Here is a 23681-nt window from a genome sequence, read left to right on the forward strand (position 1 = left end):
CAAGTTCCTGGATGTAATGTGTCCAAAGGATACAATTTTATACCCTTGAGCGATGACACGGATTGGTGCAGATCTGCCCAAATGAATGACAGGAGAGCATTCCATCCATGGAATGATGGATGTAAGATATATAAGTTTGATGTTGAATTTAGACTTGTATGTACAGTTTGCGCTTCTTTGAGAATTCGAACTAACATCAACATCAAGTTCGAGTTCGATGAGCTTTGAGCTTCAAGCTTCAAGCTTCGATTTCAAATGCTTCACTGCCTCATCGCACCGGGGGATATTTAAGGAATCTGAATGACACCTTTTTAACTCTGTAGGTACTATCTTACTTTCGGTATCAACTGGAGATCCCCCAAAAACAAAATCATTATCCCAAACCTCAAGTATGCTTGAAGTCACTCAATTTTATCATTTCTATCAGTAAGATAAGGTTCAAATTTTTGGGGGGAATCGAAGAGTGATGAGAGTACTCTGTTTACTTCTAGTTGAATTTTGCTTTTCGAGTACCACGTATGTATCATATGGCCTTGTTCAACTGTTATGTATCTTTGAGGGGTTTTTTTGTTGGAAGGCATCCTTCATTAGATGGCACGAGTATACAAGCTGCAATATTTAACCTTAAATTTGGCCTCCATATCCAGCTTTGAACATTGAGATTTTTTACACGATAAGCTCTGACCTGTGAGTTCGAAGTTCAAACTCGCCATTTGAAGTTCGAAAGGTAAGCTGAGTTGAATATGATAAGCTTTGAAGTTCGAACTTGCCATCTGAAGTTCGAAAGGTGAGCTGAGTTGGATATGATAAGCTTTGAATCTCGGAAGGCAAGCTGAGTCGCATAGGATGCATTTAAGTCTTATCATCAAGAAAGCAGCCATCCTTTTGGGATGCTTATATGGTTCCGCAGAATGGCTACTCGTATGAGGAATATGAAGGTTCATTCAATTCCACTTCAGCTTGACTTGTGACAGTTGCACTACGAATGGCGAGTTCCCGCTTTGAAGCTCAATACGCGTAGTGACACGTGTACATTACACCAGCTCACTGAGTGCGCAAAGCTCAACGCGGTCGTGACGTGAGGCTTCAACTTCTATATCTTCGTAACACGCCTCACAGCGCCTTTCCTTTACACGCCGTGGACTGATGCGACGGACATGGCACCGTGGACATGGGCGTATGTATGAATATGTGGCTGACACGTGGTCTCAAAATCACGCTTAAAGCTATACTTCCTGATGCTTCGCCAATTTTTTTTGGACAACTTATACTTTCTAGCATCTAACCCAATCGCTTGATTTTGCGCTTGTTATACTTTCCCTTTTTTTTCATCAAAGATTCTTCGCTACCTTGAGACTTTCATCTGGATATCTATACTCTTAGTGTTGTCTCATTCTAAAAAACCTCCCTTGTCTGCTTCGGACCCTAAGATCATTGCGACGCAGAACTCAGAAGCTAGAAGGGAGGATTTTAACTTTGTGCAACATTATCAGTCATATCAGTTAATCATTTGTAAAGGTTGTGGCCATGCCCAAGCATAAGCATAAATCTCCTGCCACTCTCAAATCCCGCCTTCTCCGTTCAATCAAGAAGCATCTCGAAAGGCCCAAGCCTGCCTTACCGAATGCTCGTGCTGCGAAGAAAGCAGAACTGACGAAACACTATGGATTACCCAAAGATTCAAAATTCCTTTTCTTGAAAAAAGGACGTCGTTTCGGGAAGCCTCGTCTGAGTCTATCTCATGGTACGGTTGTCTGTCTCGATGTGGATACCTTGGAGCTTTTACTGGTGGTACGATTTGTGGAGCCAACCGAAATGGATGATTCTCTTTTCGAATCTTACAATCATTCCATAAGCACAATCTATCAGCATGCCAAAGCTCGGAATGAAGTAAAAGGGAATGCTGCTACTTATCGAGGGAGGAGAAATGGTCGAAAGTTTGGCCGAATGTACGCTGCAGGCTTCCGTCCAGGGTATGATCACGAGGTCAAAGGAGGTTCGTGAGATTGTTTTTATCTGTTTGTCACTTCAAGGCCTTCGAAACTTAGCATATGTTCAATAATATAGGTCACTATACATGGAATGCAGACACGGCGAGTGACCTGCACAAAATGGAAGCCGACTTGAAACGACAAGGGAACCTTCCCGCCATCGAATCATTCTTTGCGGAAAGATTCAGCTCCCTATCTTTGTTCGCTTTCGAATCTAATGCGACTCTCGCGGCTCAGTCGAATGCCCCATCTTGGGCGAATGAATCCTTTTACGTATCGCCAAACTCCAAAGTCTTCAGATCCAATATTGTCGTGACCTGTGATGAATTTGTCAACAAGAAACATAAGGATAGAGACTCTTCGAAATATGCATTTGGTTTGTTTAGCTTAGTTGACCGAGCAACAGGCGAGCTTTACCAACGGGGTCTCACCGCTCCCAGAGGTAATACTCTTGGAGCCAGATTCATTCTTGATGACTACAACATCGATGTGAATTTAGATGCATCTGATGGAATCATTGAAATGCTATGGAACTCTCAAATTCATCATCGAACAAGCGCCTCCAAGACTTACGATGTTGATCATAAGGAAATCTCTGTAGAAACCGCCGAAATTACTCGATTCGGTTGCTCTTGTCAAATTTCTCAGGCCTTGGTGAATCGACTTGATAAAGTCAAAGCCTTGCGATCCACGATGTCTGAAGAAGACTGGAATACTTATCAGGCTTCTGTTTTAACCGGCTATAAAGAACAAGCTCACAAAAAGATGAAAGCACTTGCAATCAAGTATCGAATTTGGCAAGATGACTTTTAGCCTTTGGATTATCTGAGATTTGATTGTTTGTTCTTGGGAAGACTTTGGTTGTTTTTGTCTTTGAAAATCTTTGCACTGATCGGTGTTTCAATTCTCCCGAATGGATTTTCTTAAGTTGATTTTAACATCTAGATTTTTTGAATTCTTGTCTTTTCAATAGTGTTCACCTTTGGGGTTATGACCTTATTCTAAATCCATTTCTTTGGCCTCATGTGAATACGCCGCTTGTCTGTCACCTTCTGAACCATATACTCTCAATTACAGTTTTGCATGAAAGAGGTGAAGATGCTTCGTCAAATCTTCCTGATCTGAGCTTCTCTGTAACTACGTATTTTGCCCAGATACCGAGCAATTCAAATGCTATCCTGATCTAGCTGATGATATACAACATATCTGCAATCCACTCTCCTTCATGAGGGCCAGCAGAAGAGAAGGATAATGTATCCAAGATTTGGATAATGTATCAATACCCCGAAATGAATCATACAGAACTATAGTCCAACCAAATTACGTTGATCAACAACAAAGGGGGTTGTTGTCTATAGCCCGCATAAAACCCAAAAGCTCAAGTCCCTTTTAGGTTTTTTCAAGCAACAAAAGTTGGGTGATGTCGCTTTAACTCGTACAACCACCATCTCAACCCAGATAACTGGTCATCCTCAACCTCGAAGTTCGATCAATCCAACGACACTTCAATCCTCACTCGAATTACTGGCCTATCAGTCTCAAACCGTATCAACATCAATTCTTACCAGACTCATGTCGACTCGTAAAGGGGGAACCAATGTAGCTTACGAGTGTCCCCATCTTCCTACGTGTTATGATCCCAGTAGCAAAGGCAAACCTTGCCAAGATTGCAATGGTTTGAACCTGACCGGTGTTCGCAACCATACTCTCACCACCAGGCAACATGCGTTTTGTGCCCCTGGGTGCCCGGTCTACAAATGTAAGTTCTTGTAAAAATTTACTTCGCATCATCATCAAGACTGATGATTCCGATCGCTTGCAGTGACAGATCTGAGTCAAATCGAATTCAAGAGGAAGAAATGTTCGACAACAACCGATTTGCCCGGTTCATCCAATGTCACTCAAACTCGTACTTTTAAGAAATGTTCCACAGCAACTAATTTGCCCGGTTCATCCAATGTCACTCCAATTCATACTTCTAAGAAATGTTCGACACCAACCGATTTGCCTGGTTCACGCAATGTTACTCGAAGTCGTACTTCTTCAACCGAACGGTCTCCTTCACCCTCTGTTCGTGCAGGAAACACTTTACGAATGCGACAAAGAGAACGGACATATGAGGGAGCAGTATCTACCAACCAGGGCGGCAGCGGCGAGCCAAGTCTTCGACGAAGCGGTGTTTGGAGCACCTCTGCATGCAATCCTGTACAGGATAAATTCTCTGGAATGAGCATCAATCCGGAAAAGTTTACCCTTCAAGAACCTCATCATTCCTCTCCGAAAGCCTCTTCCTTCACTCGAGAAACAAATCGAAATTCCAGCAATGTGCCCGGAAATTCTAGATCGAAAAACTTAATCGGGGACATGTCAACTGCCTTTGCTGGTCCTCATCATACCCAATTGGAAAGTAGCTCGGCTCCAAACCCAGGTGTGGCCAACCAGCTCCATGCGTTGATCAATTCTCGAATCTCGAAAGAGGTAGAACCGTTGATGTCTGATTCTCTTATTTTAGATCCTGCTGCCCAGGCCAAGAATATCTGTTATGAGAAACCTTTCCGCTGGGATTGGAAGTTTGGGGCACTTTTGGTGGTATCCTCGATACATATTTTCTGGTTCATCCGGGCATGGTGGGATGAATATACTCATGCAGATTAAGCCTCATCTAGAGTCCTTATGAAATATATTGAATCTCTTGACTTCGATATGGACTCATGTTTACCCTGAAATGCTCAAGCTACAAATTCTTTTATGAAGTTCTTGAGAGCAACCCTTGTAAGCTGTTTTTTAGCTAAAGAATTGCTTTTTGATACATGTAGTTCTGGAGGATGTCCAGTCGTAGGTCTGATAAGGCGGACTCTCGTTGTTTCCTCATTTCTTTTTGTGTGTTTCTGAATTCTGATATGAGCTCTTTCAGTCACTTTTTGTGTTCATTGCCTAAGACCCTGAAACCCTACCAAATTATCATACTGTCTTCAGATTATCTTGCGTTATACTACTCTACGGCTCACTTATTAAAAAATCCAGCCTGGAAGTTCGATGGAAACATGACACCTGTCTTAATTGGCTAATTGGGAGTGACAGATATCTAACTATGAAGGTTATTATATGATAACCTTCTGAAATTTCACTACATCAATTCGTGTAACTTAAAAGCATCCCAGGGAACAGCGTAGGAAATCTGAGATATCTATCTTATATCTATTCAAGGACAACAAAGACTATCATCAAAAACTTGTGCAATACCTCCAAACAAAATGACTCGGGTGCTGAAATCTTGAGCCAGGTTGTCAGACTTCCCCGACACGTAAAACACATATTGCTCCATACACTCGGTAGAAAGTCGGGCGTCCAGTCCTTCAAAAATTCCGCAAAGCCTCCACTTGGATGTCAAGCAGCAAGCCATATTCCTATTATCGCTGCGAGGTTGAGATAGGTTATTATGGAGAAAAAAAAGCGCCAGCATAGAATTCCTGATGTGATGGTTTGTACTTGAGTCAGAGGGACATTTTTCATAAGTTAAAGGTAGTCAACTCGTACCCTTTATATTCACTGACCGCCTTTCAGATATTCTGAGTCTAGAATTCTGGTTGGTATGGGGTTCTTCGATATCTGCTGGTCTCCTTGAGACACCTGCCTTGCTTCTTCTATTCTTTTTGGTGCAGCCATCGCATTTGAAGTGATGAGGAATTGCATGTTGATCGTTCATTTTTCTATGGTATGAACAGTGGTGCGTATCAAGTGGTATAAGAGTTCTGCTAAGATGGAGTTGTATAAGACACCTTCCGGACTAAGTGAAGAGGAATTATCTATCTAAATTGTAGGCAACACATATGCTCTATTTACATGAAGTTCTATTTAACCATAATCTGAACAGCCTTTGTTACCCATGATTTAGAGACTCAGTCCTTCCAATAGTCGCTCAATTGGAGACTGCATGTTTTAATCAGCTCCACATCATGAGTAAGTGGAGTTACTTTCATAGGAACGCTGTGGAAGCTGAGTGCTAAACACGAATCAGTGAACCTTCATCATCCTGTAATCTTGTCCTTATCAATACTCAACCTGATGATCAGAACACGCTAGTGGGGCCTAACCTAGCATATCAGTATCTTGTTACACACCTATGCTAAACCTCACGGGCATCTGTTAGTATATACATTCATCGTGGGTTTTCCCAGGTTTTTACGCTACGCCACCATTTTTCAGATTTGGGTGATGCGCTCAGCAAAACGCGAGCCAAACCCACATACTCAGTACTCTGTAAGGGAAACTAACTTGAACCTATGTAGCACTACATGAGGTCACTACGGACCACATGGCTATGGCAGTGTATGTTCAACTACGCTTCAATAGACTGGAGCCTCTCACTTTCATGTTCCCTTTTTTCCTCGATTTTCTTTCTTGGTAGAGCCCTTTCACTCAATGATGGCTATTGTCCATCACTCAGGAGACAGTGCTACGTAATCCGGTGCAAGCCAGCCAAACAGCGCCTCAGCTACGAATTGAGCAATGAGTTCGAACCTCGTAATGTCATGATGATGCAATGAGTTCGAACCTCGTAATGTCATGATGATGCAATGAGCTCGCTCTATATAAAGATCGTGTCCTGCATCGGTGCATGTTGCTACAATCTACCACCATAGAGTAAAACGACTTCCTACCCTTCAAGCTACCATCTCATAAGCTACACCTTTACTCATAGTTTTCGAACCAAATAATTTACCCATCCTCGAACTTCGCCCAGCAAACGTGGTTCTCATCTCAAAAGCTTTACGTGTACTCAAGTGGTTCGATCTAGACCGCCTCATCACCAATTTTTTTTAGAACATACCTTCGAACCTTCGAACGTCTATGGACCAAAACACGCATGTCTCGGTCCTAAAACAAAAAGTCCATGATAACAAGGTAAGTCTCAAAAGAATTTAATTTTACGGTCACTAGCATGCATTCGTTGCTTCTCGCACTGAGGATGAATTCCATGCTGATAAGACCAAACTTGTCAAAATTGCAAAGCAGCATCCATCCACAATCCTCCAGTATCTCGAGTCACACTGGTTTCCAATAGTCAAAAAGTATGTGAAGCTATTCACAAACACTTTCCTCCACTTTGGAAACCAATCAACTTCACGAGTCGAGGGTTCCCATCACTATATCAAAAGTTACCTTAAAAGTTTTACACGGGACTTATTATCCTATTTCAAAGCTTCCAAACTAGAAGTTAAAGATCAACTTGCTCAGAAAGTTCCGATTGAAGCCTTTCACCATCAGTGGCGACTCGATGCTGACCCAATTCCAGAATCATTGGAAGCTTTGGAAGGTGACTTACAAACGCAAGCCCTTTGTAATCTTCCCGAAAATGCATTACAAAGAGCATATGACGAACTCACCAAAGTTCAGAGTGGTACATATGATCTTGAACAGGTTGTCTCGCCCGAAACTAAGATCGAAACACATGGTCGCACAACAGGTTCCAACAAGGACAGGTCAAGAGACAGATCTACACTTCGAGATCCTTCGAATGAGTACGTAGCTCATCCCAAACCAAAAGCTCCCCGAAAACAAAAGGATCACGCAAAACCAAAAGCTCATGCAAAAGCAAAAGCTCCACGCAAGTGTAGTAAGTGTAAAGAAGCTGGGCACACTAAAAACAAGTGTCCACTTGTATCTCGACCGCACCATCCAACTTTGGAAGAGCTTCGACTTGATCAAGATGAAAATACACAGAACGATGATTCCAGCTCAGAATTCAGTCTAACCCTTCAACAAATACGCGAGGAGCTTGATCATGACTCCAATTCGCAAGACGGGAATGATAATGAGGCACCTATATGCCCCTTCTGCCATGACCCTCTTCCATCACAGCTTTCAGAAAAACTTCGAAGCCTCCTTGAAATTCTTCTCGAACGATCACGCAGGGTCTCTCTTTCGGTAAGTTTGACTTTGGATTGGCTGCCCTCATTCCCCTTCAGCACTTTACATAAGACCAATTTTTGCCTAATCAACATGTGTTTGTATCCCATCAGATATCTGATACCATAGCATTCTGTGCAATGCACGATGCAGAGGCCGAATATGTTCCCATCGGGATCGAGAATGGGTGGCCTCTATCGATCCATTTCGATGATCTATCCGAGTAAGTGATTCAATCTTCAAATATGACCAAGACATGGCCTTCATATATGTGGTTTTTTCAATGTCTCACTAACCATTTGGTTGTGTAGAGAAATACATTCCTGATCTGAAACTGATCATCAATCGTCATATTGAAAGCACTTACTTGAACGGTGCGCTACACATCTTACAGAAACATGGTGCACGTGGTGCACGTCGAATGGATAGTGTTTGGCATGGAGATCTCACTTTTCATCTTGAACAACCAGGATAGTAAGTATTTCCCTCATCAAATCTTTTTCTCATCTTTTGGTAGCTGATATTGAATTACAGCTATGGAGGCAGAGGGTTAGAAATTATCTATCGAACTCTTCATTGGCATTTCCTGCGTCATCAAGCCCCAGACCAACTTCAATCCATAAAAGCCGCGCCTCTCAGCCCTGATAGCTGGGTTCGCACAGTTATGATACCCGAGGTTTCTTTAAGACTAATCGCAGAGGATCTCAAGGTATCCATTTTGGATCCTAAAGCTAAAGATACGCTCGAGAGCTCTCGAGCATATGGCATGGCTATGTTTCCAGTCGACGATGATAACTTTTGAGATTGCACAGTATTGAAGGATTGGTAATCAGAGATGAACATTGTTATTGAAGTCCACTCGCTGAAAGTACCTACTAAGGCCTGCTAAGATGTATATAGTTGGAATGCAAAATCATCAAAATACAGCGCCAAAACATAAGCAATCTTTACTTGCCCTTTCTGCTGCCCTTGTTTTTGCTCCTCAAGCAAACTTATCCCTCCATGAAAGCTCCTCGTCTAGTGTATCTGAATTTCTCTGTTCACTTTACTCTCAAGTTTCCCTTCATACTCGCAATACTCATTCTTACACTAATCATTCTATAAATCTGATATACTTGACGGCGAATTCTTTTGACCTTCCACCGACCTTAGCAGGTTTAAATGTGTTGATGATACTGCACGGAATATACAGAGAATACACGCAGGATGGTAAGCAAAGACATACTTTAGAGATCTCTTTGTAATAGGGAGCCTTCACACCTTTGAGTGGAAGTCTGAGGAGTACGTCTTCTATGGAGACTTCAACAAAGAATAATCGTTAGATGCGAAGACCTAACTCCCCCAGTACAGCTTTTCCTCAAGCAAAAAAACACTGTTTATGCAATGATATGGTGTTATGAAATTCTGAATGAAATCTGATTTCTAAGGCTGATATCTGAACTCGGAGTGACACGCGCGGGATGTTAGCCTCAAATCGGTTTGGACCTACTTCAAGGGAAGACGCAGACTTGTCTACACGACAGAAACCGGCTTCAGCAGGTTTTGGAATTTTCCTGAAGCCTTCACAGGTAGCTCTGACCTGTACGACCTCCAGAATAGTCCTGAGTAATCCAAACTAAGGAAAACCGGTGTCATGTTTTTTTATGTCAGCGTTTATTTCGGTGAAGTTCTATTTGACCATCATCTGAACAGCCTTTGTCAAATTGTCACCTATGATTTAGGTACTTACTCAGTCCTTCCAAGCGTCTTTCAATTGGGGACTTCGTGTTTTAATCAGCTCCGCGTCATGAGTAAGCAGAGTTCCTTTCATAGGAACGCTGTGGAAGCCGAGGGCTAAACAAGAATCAGCAATACTCCATCACCCTGTAATCTTGCGCTTATCAATACTCAATCCTATACCTGATGATCAGAACACGCCAGCGGGGGCCAAGAATGTCAGTATCTTTCTACGCACCTATGCTATACGTCACGGGTATTTGTGAGTATATACATTCATCATGGGTTTTTTGGAGTTTTCCGCTACGCCACCATTTTTTCAGATTAAGGTGACGCGCTCAGCTGCAAAAAGCGAGCGGAACCCGCGTACTCAGTTCTCTGTAATCGAAACTTCGCGTATTACCATTGACAATCCTTCCTATGTCCAAACTTGAACCTACGTAGTGCGACATGAGTAAGTGTAACTACGCCTCGATAGACTGGAGCCTCTCACTTTCATGTTCCCTTTTTTCTTCGATTTTCTTTCTTGGTAGAGCCCTTTCACTCAATGATGGCTATTGTCCATCACTCAGGAGACAGTGCTACGTAATCCGGTGCAAGCCAGCCAAACAGCGCCTCAGCTACGAATTGAGCAATGAGTTCGAACCTCGTAATGTCATGATGACGCAATGAGCTCGCTCTATATAAAGATCGTGTCCTGCATCGGTGCATGTTGCTACAATCTACAACCATAGAGTAAAACGACTTCCTACCCTTCAAGCTACCATCTCATAAGCTACACCTTTACTCATAGTTTTCGAACCAAATAATTTACCCATCCTCGAACTTCGCCCAGCAAACGTGGTTCTCATCTCAAAAGCTTCACGTGTACTCAAGTGGTTTGATCGAGACCGCCTCATCACCAATTTTTTTAGAACATCTTCGAACCTTCGAACGTCTATGGACCAAAACACGCATGTCTCGGTCCTAGGACAAAAAGTCCATGATAACGAGGTATGTCTCAAATGAATGTTGCCGACTGGGATTATTTGACTAACCAGTAGCTCTTTCAAGATGATGATGGGGATGATACTCACACAAATGGAATATATAAGGAATAAACTGAAAAAGTCTTCCGGTTCCATGGTCAGTCTGACATTCTTTAAATCAGATGGTGCAATATAGAAATAACTGACGAGAAAGACTCAGCAGGCGCCGAAAGAGGGAGGTGACATTGTCGCTGGCCAACATGATTTGTGGTACAATGATATTGAAAGCTGTAAAGAAGCAATTGAAGTCATAAAACAGGTTCGAGGCATTCATACAATTTTATATTCTTAACAATCATTCTGACCAATCTCCTTCATGTGTAACTTTCAACGCAAGTAGAGAATTGATCACGGAGAACAAGACTGTACCACAATACCAAAGCTCACTTCCACAATCAAGGGCATAGAAGAAAGATTGCAAGGGGTTGATGCTAAGCTTGACCGTCTGGAAGAAGAAGAAGTCAAGTCAAAACTTTTGGGCCCGGTTCAAGTGCCTGTATGCAATGAGCTTGCCACCGTAGACAACAGTACAAATTCAGTTTTACACACGTTCAATGAGGTTATTATACTTCAGATTTCTCCCTTGCTGCTAACTTTTTATCTCACCTATATTTCCCAGAATTCCTATCACTGAAATCCTTGCTTGTTTCTAATCTTACAGAAATTGATTGCTCAGGAACAGGCGATCATCAAGCAAATTTTCAAACATGTCGACACTTTGTTAACCGCTCAGGCAAATCTGATGGCCGGCGCAAGAGATGAAGATCAAAAGAAAATGGCTGGACTTGTCCGCAACGAAATTAACAATTTACATCGAGAACTATTAATCCAAAATGCATCACACGATGTGACTATGATGAAAAATCAGGTAGACCCGCTGGCTTCGGAAATCCAGGATTTGAAATCAATGGTGCAGGCACTTGAAAGTACAGTGGAAACGCAGAGGAATACGATTGAACTATGCTCCCAAAAGGTTGAACTTCTGGAGGAGGTTCCGCAGATATCACTACTCAAGGATACAGGTGATGATATGGAGATTGAAAAAGTGAGGCCTACTTTCTTGTCAAATGTTTCGCTGATATCTTCCGGATTTCTATGAGCTAGCCCCCTGACTATGTCATGTTTGATCATCTTTAAGCCGGAGGATCTTCTTGAACGCAGAGTGTCCGCTGTCGAATCTTCCCTTTTCTCGGTAGAAGCCGAGGCCCAGCGTGAAGCTCTGGATGCTGAAAAGTTCGGAAGATTTCAAGAGAAGATGCTAACATTGATTAAGGCAATGGTAGAAGAAAGCAGCCAAACCAAAGTATGTGTATGATCGTGTCTCCTTCGCTTCTGGATGAAACGTTATTGATTCAAAGTGAAAATTCACCATCAAAAGTTGGCAGAAGGGCTGGGCGATCAAAGCATGATAACAGAGTCTGAAGAACCCAAGTTAGACCTTGAAGAAGAATTCAATAGCAGATTTTCGGCCTTCAGGAAAACGATAGATGATCATGTCGAGAAACAGATAGCCATCACAATTGAAAGAAAAGCAGTACAAGAGAAAACTTCTGATGTACGTGATTTATAGCCTTCATTATGTTCCTTGCACGATTGACCTACGTCTAAAGTCACGACCACGCCGACAGGTCACGACCACGCCGACAGGTTTCCGAAGATCTGAAACTTCGCGACGAGGAGAATCGGAGGCAGATCTCCGATCAAGCCAAAGCTATAGACAATATCTCTGCCGGGCTTTCACATCCCAACCGTGCACATTCTGGCACTCCTCAGAAGCCTTCAGAGGTAGAATTTGGAGAACGAGAATCGCCCCATAGTGAACCTGCGAACGACGGTCGTCATTTACTGATTCATCAAGTAAGTGGAGGAGATCTCCAGTGGGAGGCGAGAGCAGCAGATTCGATTGATGCCGATGTAAGTAAATTTTGTAGATGTACATGACATTGAATGAAAAGGATTGATTAACGTTGAGAGCTCTCTTTCGTGAAAAGCAGATCGAAAGACTCAATCCTCCTGGGGACCACCAATTTGTGGATGTTTTGCAAGGCGTATCGCGATCTCATGTGCAAGTCTCAGTGCTGATGGACCAACGTACATCGAATTCGCAAACTGCTTCGGATCTCGAGGGTGCCACTAGAAGTAGCTTGACGAATCCGATTGAACAACATTCGCAATCCTCCTCGCAAGGCTCAGTGCCTGTGGCCAACCCGGCGAATCATCCATCGTTTTCACAAACTTCCTCGAATTACGACGGTGCCATTAGAAGTAGCTTTGCGAATCCAAGGGGTCAAGATTCGCAGTCTTCCTTTCCAGCGTCAGTGGCCATGCACAACTCAGAAAATCATACATCGCCTTCACGAACTCCTTCACACCTCGAGGGTGAGACTAGCCACACCAGGAACAACCAACCCCGGATAACATCTGTCCCAAAGCGAACACAGAAGTGGAGGAAATCTAGCATAACACCACAGAAGCCCAAGGGCCCGACTCTTCGGAAGGAAAGACTTTCGATGTCTTCGCAAGCCAAAGAGGCTGATGAACAAACAGTAAGTTGTTCAATGAGTCCACAGCTGATGTCGAGAGTATGAAACTGATGCTTTGTTTGGTGCAGGCAAGTCAGGTCCAGAAGCATTTTCGACTTATGGCTGGGGTGGATCGGCGTAAAGCAGACTTTCCAAGATCGCCAACAAGAGAAGAACTCGAAAAATTACCAAAGCTGGCTGTGGATTACGAGACGGCACCGCTTGGCGAGGCGGCCCGAAACCTCATCAGACCTGACCAGCTTCAACCAACTTGGAAAGATGAAGAAATGGAACTTATCGCAAAGGGTATGCTTCCATATTGCCGACGTAGACTTCAGCAGTACGGCCTTCCTTACGTTGGCTTGAGCACTGATCAGGGAGATGCACAAGGAGAAGACTGGAATAGGCGTGTTCTTGCATTCTGCACGGATACATTTAACAAGGCGTATGCGGGTCAAGAGTATCACATTGTGGATCATGACCCACAACGCATCATGAAATTGATGAAAGCACATATTGAATACCGTGTGAAGCATATGAGAAAGTACAATAATCAAATAGATGCACTTCAGATGGTCCAAAAACGAGACCGCCAGCAACAAAGATGTTTACGGGTGCGTTCTGAAAGATTAGCTGTATAAGTTATAAGTCGGAACTGATTTTTCCTACGTTCTTTTTCAGCTTGCGAGGCGAAGGCGGGAGGTTTGCGAGCTTACTGATAGCTCACCATTTTCAAGATTCAGTGGCCTCTTTGAGGACGAGCGACTGTGTTCATCAGACGAATCTGACGACGATGTGTTGAATGAAGACCGAGTGAGGCATACTCCTGTATGGAGGAGCTCTCTCGCTACATCACTTGTGGAGAACATCGATAAAGCATATCAAAAGATGAGGCAAGGCGAATGTCCAAAGCGAGCTGGACGGAAACCGGCGAAGCGTATGCTTTCAAACCACCGACCTGAAGGTGGCAAGTCACGATGGCCGGCAGGCCTGCCCAAAGATTGCTACAATGATGTGTGGCTACGCGCCCTTGACAAGAAAGATTTGGATAGTCTTGAAATGAAGGAATGTATCTTAGGCAATTTGTTTGTGTCCCTTTCATGATGACCATCCTGACAGCCTGAAAGTTCTGTTCATATTCCCCGGTCAAACTTGAGCTCTGATTCATCATTTGAATAGTCTACTTCATGTCTCTGCAATCAAAGTTTCTCATTCTTCTTTCTCTCTGTTATCTGTGAAGAGCTGTTCTCATTAAAAATAACTGAAGTTTCACAAACCATAGATGCGGAGATCGCCAAAATACCAACGAAGATCATAGTTGCAGAAGGGTACTATCATAATCTATATAACTTCGAAAGTATGGAATTTCTCTCTATCTTATTCGTCCCATCTATTTATATCATATCCCATTTGAAATTGCCCTAGGCGTGCCAAGAAAATGCTCCATTGAAATTGAGACGATATGTGGAGCTGGAGCTGAATGCCAAATGACCGAAGAACCGAAGGATGTTCATGTTGTTACCAAAAGCGCCTTGTCATATCCAAATGTCAGAGCGCGCACCCCCCAAACACCTGATCACACCAGAATGTCTGAGTAGGTATAGACTTGATTTGATTGGGACACCCTGAAAGGAGTTCTTAAAGAAACTATCAAGACAAATACACATCTACAAAGCATAAGTTAAGACTAGTCAACATGTAGACGCACGCAGACCCTGTGGTTCTTTACTCGTCACTTCAACAGCGAGATAACGTTGTTCTTCTCACCAGAAACTAAATATCACTGGGTGTATCTTTCTCTATAATTCATTTCGAGTTCTTCTATTTGGTTATGGTTCGAATGGCTTGTGTCTACAACAACCTCCACCAAATAAGCCTGAAAGTATGAACCTTTTGGTATTAACACATCCTTTCTGCAACTTCAGAAAAAACTACGGGGTGCCCAGAAAGCATTCATTCGAATCCATCCTGTAAGTCAAAGAATGCCCACTTCGAAGACATCAGCAGTAGCTAAATTGAAGGCTTTGTGTTGACTGCACTGTTTGTACGTTTTGTGTCAGGTAGTAGATAATAAATATTTTCGAAATGGTTTGATTGGTTTTGATAGTATAGAGAGGTGAATATGGTTTTCAGCTTTGCGAAGGGAGAAATTGTTGGACAACATCATCTTGACGCCAAGTGGAAAGGGCGGTAAACAAAACCCCGCCTGTCCAGGGCGGCAAGATATCCGCTCAAGACATCCCTTTGTTCCTCCGGTTCCCGTACTACGTACGTAGTGTTTGAGTCAGATGTGAACTCGAGCCCGAAACCGGGAGCCAGAGCACACGCGTGCAGTATAACCCTTTGTGTTTGATGCAGAATAGCGATCGTCTGACTTCTGCTTCCTCTTGAAAAACCTTAGGACCTCAACATGGATGTGGTGAGCGATGATCAACTTTTTCCTCCCTTTCCCATACTTTTAGTACCACACCATGGAAGTTTTTAGCGTAGCACATCGGGTCATACACGCGACTACGGGAATGTTGACGAGGTCCATTAGCTATACAGTGACTCCGAGTGTTTGAATGAAGAGAAAAAATGTGACTCTCACCTCAATTGCTTATCCGACAAGTACCACGAAAGTAGAACACACCCCGACATGGACATGAAGGGTGATCATCAGGGTTATGCTCTCTTTCGCAGACCCTTAGCCCCACAATACGGGCATGGTGCACGAAGCGTATCAAGTTCAGCACACGACCGCCAGGATTTTGAGGACTCCCATCGACTGCACATGAACGTCAAGTGTTTACAGGTCGAAGGCAAAGAACGTGATGCTCGTGTCAATCGCTTATTCCATGAGCTTCACGACCATAGAACATGGCTAACAGAACAGCTTCAAGATTGTGCTACAAAACACGAAGACCTGGATGTACGCCATAGGCAAACTCAGAGACTGCTGACGAGGGTACTAAAAAATTTCGATGAACTTAAAAGTGAGCTCGAGGAAAAATGTGAGCACTTGTGGGAAAAAAACATGCAACTTACAAAGGCATCAGCAAGAGTACAAGGCCAGTATCTTACAAATATATCCCTGTGCCTATGTATACTTATCTTGTCCCTATCTCTTCCGTTCTCAGAGAAGCATCAGATTGAGATCAGTGCCTATCGCACATCTTTAGAGGAATCTAAAAATCTTGGAGAACAGTTACAGGAAGCAGTTCGACAGCAGTGTTGGTCTACCAAAGAGCAGCTTAATAAACTGTCACAGAAAACCAAAGGTATTCCCAAATTTCGTCACTTTACTAAGGCATGCAACAAGAGCTCACAGAATAATGGCCGCTTAGAATTCCATCAACACCAAATTCAATCGGAAAATGCCACTGACCTGCGGCTTCTGGAGTTCAAGGCGAAAGTGGAAGAGGTATTACAAGCTGCAAGAGGCAAGTCTATTCAGAATGACATCAGCTGGAGACGTAAATGCCGTATTTTTAATCTCATGATATATTGGGTAGAGGCTCAGGAACAAGTTGACATCAAGTATGAAGAGGTCTTGCAAGAGCAACACAAGACTGAAATGATACTTTCAAATCTCACAATGAATGTCGAATGTCAGAATAAAAACGAAAAAGGTGATTGGTTTTCACCCGCTGATTGGTGATGGTAAGAACTGATGTCAATGATCATTTTGAAGACCGTCTTTTACACGAGGAAGTGAAATATGAAAAACTAACGAGATTAGCTAAAGGTGAGATGACAGATGAAAAATCAATGAGATTAGCTGAAGGTGAGATATTTGTACACAAGTCTACATCCTTTGTGACTTTATATTGACGGAAAATGAGTGGATTTGTCAGGAAAACACGCTTGTCCATCCCACCAGTTCTGTATCTCACTGCGCATGGGTTCAATATTGGCTTTTGCGGCTCTATTCATTTACTTATTGACAACAGAGGATGATTATCGGCACCCCAACATCCTTTGATATATCCATCCGTCAGGCCGAATTTTTGTATAGTAACTTGTCGTAGAGGAACTTTTATAGGAGAAAACCAAAATCGAAATAGGAGCAGATAGAGAAACAGCGAGAAGGGCCTTGCGTGGATACCTGGTTTCATTCTAACTCATAGATCTGTCAAATAAATCGTTTGGGAGACATCTTATCTTCATCTTGTGTTTGTTACGCTTGGTTTTTAGGTTAATTTTGTTATTCATTTTCAATTTCATCCAAAATACGAGACTCCCATCATCAACGAAAAGACTATCAACATTTTTTATTTTATTTTCCTCCTCCCACCGTAGAAGCTTGTTGAAACAGTCAGGGTTTTTCTACAAACTGTTTCAGCTCTTTATGCTTCGTAGTATACATGATTTCCATTCTGCGAGTGATCCTTTAGGAATAGTTGCAAGATGTAACATGCGATCTAATGACCCGAGGTGGGAGAACTTGAACGCGCAATCAGTAAGGATGAAATTACAAAATATGCAGGTAAAGGATAGTCTCACCTTCCAAAGATACTTCTGCAAGACAATCAACATGCTAATCCTTGAAGGCTTGCCTGAAAGCTCGAGCTTCTGATGACAACATTCTCAAAGTCGGCAGCAACCAAAAATGGCTCAAAAGTGCACAAAAGATGATGAGGGTTGTCGAAGTGGCGATCAAGGATAGAGTATCGCAGAAACCTTCCATGGCTTTCAAGCCATGATACTCCAAAAGATGATGTTGTGTTGCCGCACATAGCTGATGTTTCGCGGTAGTTGGTAGTGGCGCCAGCTGTTGTTCCCAGAACGTCCGTGCCTGTGCGCGTGAATACTGAAGTGCATGGATTATTATTTGGCAACTCTTCATGAGCACGGCATCTAGTAAAATGATTACGCGAATAGTGCAGAGTATCAAGATTCTGGTGAGGTTGGACTTCATCTCGGCTGCCTATTAGGAGTTGTTCAAACCGAAAGTATTTGGGGTCAAACTCTGTACATCTAAGAATCTTGAAGTGGTAGACAATTATTTACTTGGGTGCCTGGTATCGATTATATACTATACGTTGGTTTCAATTTATTTGAAGAGTCGATAGGATGCAGTCTATTTTGTTTTGATGTCCACGTATGGAATCATATATATGGATTTGAGGATATATACATTACTTTCTGCTCAGTCGTATACTACTCGGAACCCCCATTGTTATTTCCTTTGATAACGCTTTTCGGCAATAAGGTTCTCTTACAAGCGTTCATTGACAAGCTGATGAACTCAGGGCCTCTGGCAACTGAGGCGCAGCGGTCGCTCAGTTTCTTAAGGACCCTGCTGAAAGTTCCAAGGGTGGCTAAGGGTGGCTACGCGCGAAGTTTTCCATTGGTCATGAGGGTCAAGCCATTGTGTAGCCCTTAGGGCACGGCAGTGTAACGCAGTGACGTGGTATTGTCGTATTGTACGTACGTGACGCGTAGTGCTATATGCACAGGTTTCTTTTCGAACAGGTATTTCAATAATATTGTGTATGTTGAGTTGCTTATATGACAAGATGACGAACATTTTCTTCTTCAACAGTGGCAGAGAGAATGACGGGTAACTTGACTCAAAACATACATCATCCAATGGAATGGTATATGATTTCTATCTTACTCGGATATCATCAATAGTACCTTGTTCTTTTTAAGACTGCGCTCGAAGCTCGAAGCTCGAAGCTCGTTGAACTTGATGTTGACGTTCAAAGTTCGAATTCTCAAGTATGACTCTTCATGCACCTATGGCATGAGATCAAGTTGAAAAGTTGTCACAACCAATTTCCAATGTTCATAGAGCTCAGCTGCCAAAATCTCACAAAGGTACGTAGTGTGACAATTTCATCAAACATCAGTTCAATCTTACCCTTAAACCTGGAAAAACACGTATTACCGGTGCCATTGTCTTCTCGGCGAGTAACTCTCTGTACGTACGGCGTATGGCACTGACGGGTTGTACCACCTATGGGTAGCGTCACCCAGAAATACACAGGGAATAACAGGCATAGATACATACATCCAATTTGAAAGTTTTACATCATAGTATCTCCGGAAGCCCATCAATAAATAAACCATTTCATATCTTGACATACATAAGGAATAAAAGAATAGGTATGACTGTCAAAACTTCGTGAAGGATAGTTGAGAAGGTGTCGAAACATCATAGAAAGCATAGGCTAGACCGCTTCGAATCGATCTGCACATCGGACAAATGACCGTTTCGAACCTTTACGCATGAACTCGGAAAATCGACCTACTTTCTAAACCGATGAAGCCCAGGGAAGTGTAAACATGAGGTATTTGGTTAGTTTTGTCGACATTTCGTTTTTACAAGCTGGTCTGGATTACTGACATTGAAGATCTTCTGATTCTCTCAAAGACCATGAAATGGGCCATATTTACGTAGCACTTGTGTTCTGAATACACGGATCAACTTGGCTTTGAGAATATTGCGGGGTACGCGGTGACTCGGTACGAAGTGGTGGATTAGTTCTCGAAGGGCACCCTTCGTCACTGATCGAGCTTGAAGTTTAACGTTGGGTGAGAGGATTTCAATCAATTCCGTCGGTACGCTAAAGATTTTCTTCCAGAACAGAGGGTCTTCGTGGGGCGTGGACGGACGGACTGCTCGGCGGTTTGGATGGTTATGAGAAGGTACAGCCATTCTACATGCTCGGATAGGAGCTGAGCGTCTACGTATAGGTCTTGAAGGTGAAGTAATATTCCCTGTGATTGATATGTTTCCAGAAATGATCATGGCTAGTAAGATGAAGATGAGATAGCTAGATTAAGGATGAATTCGACTATTAGAGAAGTATTCTTCGAAGCGATGACTAGGTGAGAATGTGGACGAGTGATGTCAAAGATAACCGGTATATATTTGAGGTGAGTAGATAATTTGTTTTGATAGGTGAGATCGAATATCGTGAATGGGTGAGTGCCGGCTCCTAAGTTGAGATCATAGCAATTTATAACCGTTTCACCCATCTGTTTTTCGAATCTCTTTGTTTTGCAAAGGTAGCAAAAGAAGACTCACCTTGAGCCCTTTGTCCCCAAAGATATTCGTAAGATACTCTCTGCTTAACGCCGCATGTTAGTATTGCCATTGATAACGTACCCGAGAACGCGTCATTGACCAAAACACGCGTAGTATGCCATTCATTCAAGCCACGTGCTGAATCCGGCCTGCTAACACCTCAGAGTAAGTCCCATTGACAACTAAACCCCGCTCAGCACACCAGGCTCAGCACTCAGTCACAGAACACAGGACTCCCGATAAGTTTGGATGGAAGCTCATCATTACGTTTGTGTTCAGGTCAACTTCCTTTGAGCACTCAACAGTCACCTCCTAGACACTCACATCCTGGGTTTGAATCACACGCTTTCGACTGAGGAAGTGATCCGATCAACATTACACGTCCTGGGTTTGAAGCAAACGCTTTCGACTGAGGAAGTGATCCGATCAACATTACGATCTTCATATTTGTAAAACAGATATCTATATAACCCCGACCTATAAGACACTTCCTTTTCCACTCCATACGATCTTCATAGTCATACAACAGATATATATATATAATCCTGACCTTCAAGACACTTCGATCTCCAGTCCATCTCTTCAAGACTATCTTGATAAAATATATCCCTACTTGCATCTGGTATTTCACTTTGTTCCTTTTTTCTAAGTACCCTCACTTCTGAAGCATAGACCGGTTTAGAGGAAGCTACGCGGTATGCCAAGACTTGTTCACAAGATTCGAAAGTTTGGCGACAAATTGTTCAAGAGACTTCGTCGACCGGATTGTAAGTTCATCTACACCTCAAATAGATATGTCTCGATCACTCACGATTGGGTCTACTTCTTATTTATCAAAGATTCAAGCAGAACATCAAGACCCGTTGTTCCAATGGCAAGCGACATGCCAATCTCAATGGACAAGCAGCCTTCCGTGAACAATCATGATGGCACCTCTCAAGCAGATTCCGAAAGTAACGAAGTGATTCTCGCTCCATTATCCTCGGGAACCCATATGGAGAGTAAGTCAAATGGTTCTTCTCTATCACCACTGAGACCACTCAAGCACCCTCATGACAAATCGAATAGCTTTGAAGGCAAGGCTCACACTTATTCATCAAATTTCTACTAACAAACAACTATCAATACTCCAGATTTGATCATTACCAAGGGAGGAAGGATTCACAGCGATTCGTATAGATTCAAAAAGGTCTTGGAGCTCAAAGATCTCCATAGTCTGGTGAGGGACATGTTGTATGGTTAGTCATTCATTAATATTGATGATATTGAATATGACGATTGCTGACTGAAAAACACCAGGAAAAGTGCCTAGAATCGGTAAAGATATACCAATGGGGATTGAACGTTTGGGTGTGCGTAATGTGAAGCGACACCGTATGCCACGACTTGTTCACAGGATTCGAAAGTTTGGCGACAAATTTTTCAAGAGACTTCGTCGACCTGATTGTAAGTTCATCTACATCTCAAATTAATAGATATGTCTCGATGACTCACGTTTGGGTCTACTCCTCTATTTATCAAAGATTCAAGCAGAACATCAAGACCCGTTGTTCCAATGGCAAGCGACATGCCAATCTCAATGGACAAGCAGCCTTCCGTGAACGATCATGATGGCACCCCTCAAGCAGATTCCGAAAGTAATGAAGAACCACTAGAAAATCATACGTCGACTTCTAGCAATTGTAGCACTTCCAACACAGTGCCCGGTTCACTATCCTCTGGGACCCATATCGAGAGAGAGTCAAATGATCCTTCTTCTTCACCACTGAGAACACTCAAGCGCCCTCGTGAAAAGATGGATGGCTTTGAAGGTCAATCTCACAATTATTCATCGAATTTCTACCAACGAACAACTTCTTCTACTAACGAACAACTATTAATACTCCAGATCTGACCATTACCAAGCGTGCAAGGATTCACAGCGAATCGTATAGATTCAAGACGGTCTTAGAGCTCAAAGCTCTACATAGGCATGTGAGAGACATGCTGTATGGTTGGTCATTCATTCCTATAATAAATGATGTTGAATATGACAATTGCTGACTGGAAAACACCAGGCAAAGTGCCTGGAATCGGCGAAGATATACCAATGGGGACCAAACGTTTGTATGTGTGTAATGCGATGCAGAGAACGTTTGAACACATCGATAATATCTTTAGAGAGCTGTTGATAGATGAGGATGTTATCATGGATGATGTACATGATGTTTCATCATAAGTATACGTATATATCGATTTGAGGCTTTTTCCACTTTCAATCTTATGTCCCCTTTGGGTTCGAACGTCTCTTTCGTATATATGAGTAAAAATTTCAGAATTAGATGTCATAATTTTTTATATATCGAAGCTCCTAGTTGTAAAATCAAGGCTGAAGTGTGGACAATGAGCTTTCAAAAGCTCACATATTTATCATGCCATGCTGCCATATTAGGGCTGAACTTGATTTCCCACTCATATGATCCAAAGATGAAATAATTCCAATCAGTGAAGCTCTTCGAATATAGCTAAAAAAATATTGAGTAGAAAAGGGATCGCCGATTTTTACGCTCAACGTCTTACGAGCTGTCATACACGTCAAAGTTGGTGTTTGACTGATCATGAGGTATACGCTTTACTCGTGCTTATCATGCATCACTTACAGTCGATTGCACAAAGCTTGGAAAGAATTCCACGCCAACTTGCTCAAATTTAGCAGGCAAAATTTTGCAAGCTTTCTGAAATCGGCTGTACATCTGGGTAGCCTGCTGACTACAGTGTTCGAAGCAATATTGATTTATCGAAGTGATGAGGTTTTGTGTACGGAGTGATATTTTTTCTCGGTCTCCATGACTGGCCCGATCGCCACGTTCAATATTGCGAAAGCTTATCATGCTCATGTATTGCATGGATTGGGACCTCTTCGATTATCATGTTAAGGACAACGTAAACTCAAAATCCGAATCATATACTTGGATGTATCCTCATAAAACAGAAAAAATCAAGAGTTCCTTCGATTTATCAATCTACATGAATACAATACACAAGTCAAAAAACAATGCACATAGAAAAGATTCTTCTTCTTTGCTCAAACACTTGAAGAAGAAGACATCCTTTTGATCTTGCACCAATCACGCGTGCTAACACATGTGTAGCTTGACGTAAACATCAAAATACCTTGTAGAACGCTGAGCATGAATACGTAATGAGTCATTTGAAAGCTTAGTATTGTATATTTTGGATTACTCAGGGAGGATGCGCAAAGTCGACTTTGGAAAATCGTAGAATAAATACCTGATTTTAAGATTTGGATATCAGCAAGGTTCGAAACCCTTGTGTGTTGAAGCTTTCGAGTCTCGACCCCTTTGCCTGACGAATAAACCAGCCGAGTCCCGGACTTTGTTCACCTCACCAATTGCTCAATCCAAACTTCATAATCCCCTCTCCCTATCTTCCTTTCAAAATTCCACATACACATCAAACAGTCCTCACATCTTTCTCCTTTCTGAATTCCTTGTTC

General features: G+C 42.6%; 2 protein-coding genes across 2 annotated transcripts; both read left to right on the plus strand.

Annotated features, from left to right (window-relative positions):
• Positions 1 to 3563: 3563 nt before the first annotated feature.
• Positions 3564 to 4646, plus strand: MELLADRAFT_84669 (uncharacterized protein; the record flags this gene model as incomplete). Its single annotated transcript, XM_007408019.1, has 2 exons — positions 3564 to 3750; positions 3814 to 4646. The coding sequence occupies 2 exons, from the start codon at positions 3564 to 3566 to the stop codon at positions 4644 to 4646; spliced, it is 1020 nt and encodes a 339-aa protein (XP_007408081.1).
• Positions 4647 to 10739: 6093 nt separating this feature from the next.
• On the plus strand, positions 10740 to 14129 carry MELLADRAFT_84670 (uncharacterized protein; the record flags this gene model as incomplete). The annotated part of the gene is made up of 11 exons (XM_007408020.1): positions 10740 to 10742; positions 10806 to 10904; positions 10986 to 11204; positions 11307 to 11690; positions 11784 to 11948; positions 12024 to 12200; positions 12293 to 12559; positions 12637 to 13191; positions 13257 to 13781; positions 13849 to 13980; positions 14061 to 14129. The coding sequence occupies 11 exons, from the start codon at positions 10740 to 10742 to the stop codon at positions 14127 to 14129; spliced, it is 2595 nt and encodes an 864-aa protein (XP_007408082.1).
• Positions 14130 to 23681: the final 9552 nt, after the last annotated feature.

Source organism: Melampsora larici-populina (genome assembly GCF_000204055.1).
Source record: "Melampsora larici-populina 98AG31 unplaced genomic scaffold MELLAscaffold_11, whole genome shotgun sequence".
NCBI classification, from domain to species: domain Eukaryota; kingdom Fungi; phylum Basidiomycota; class Pucciniomycetes; order Pucciniales; family Melampsoraceae; genus Melampsora; species Melampsora laricis-populina.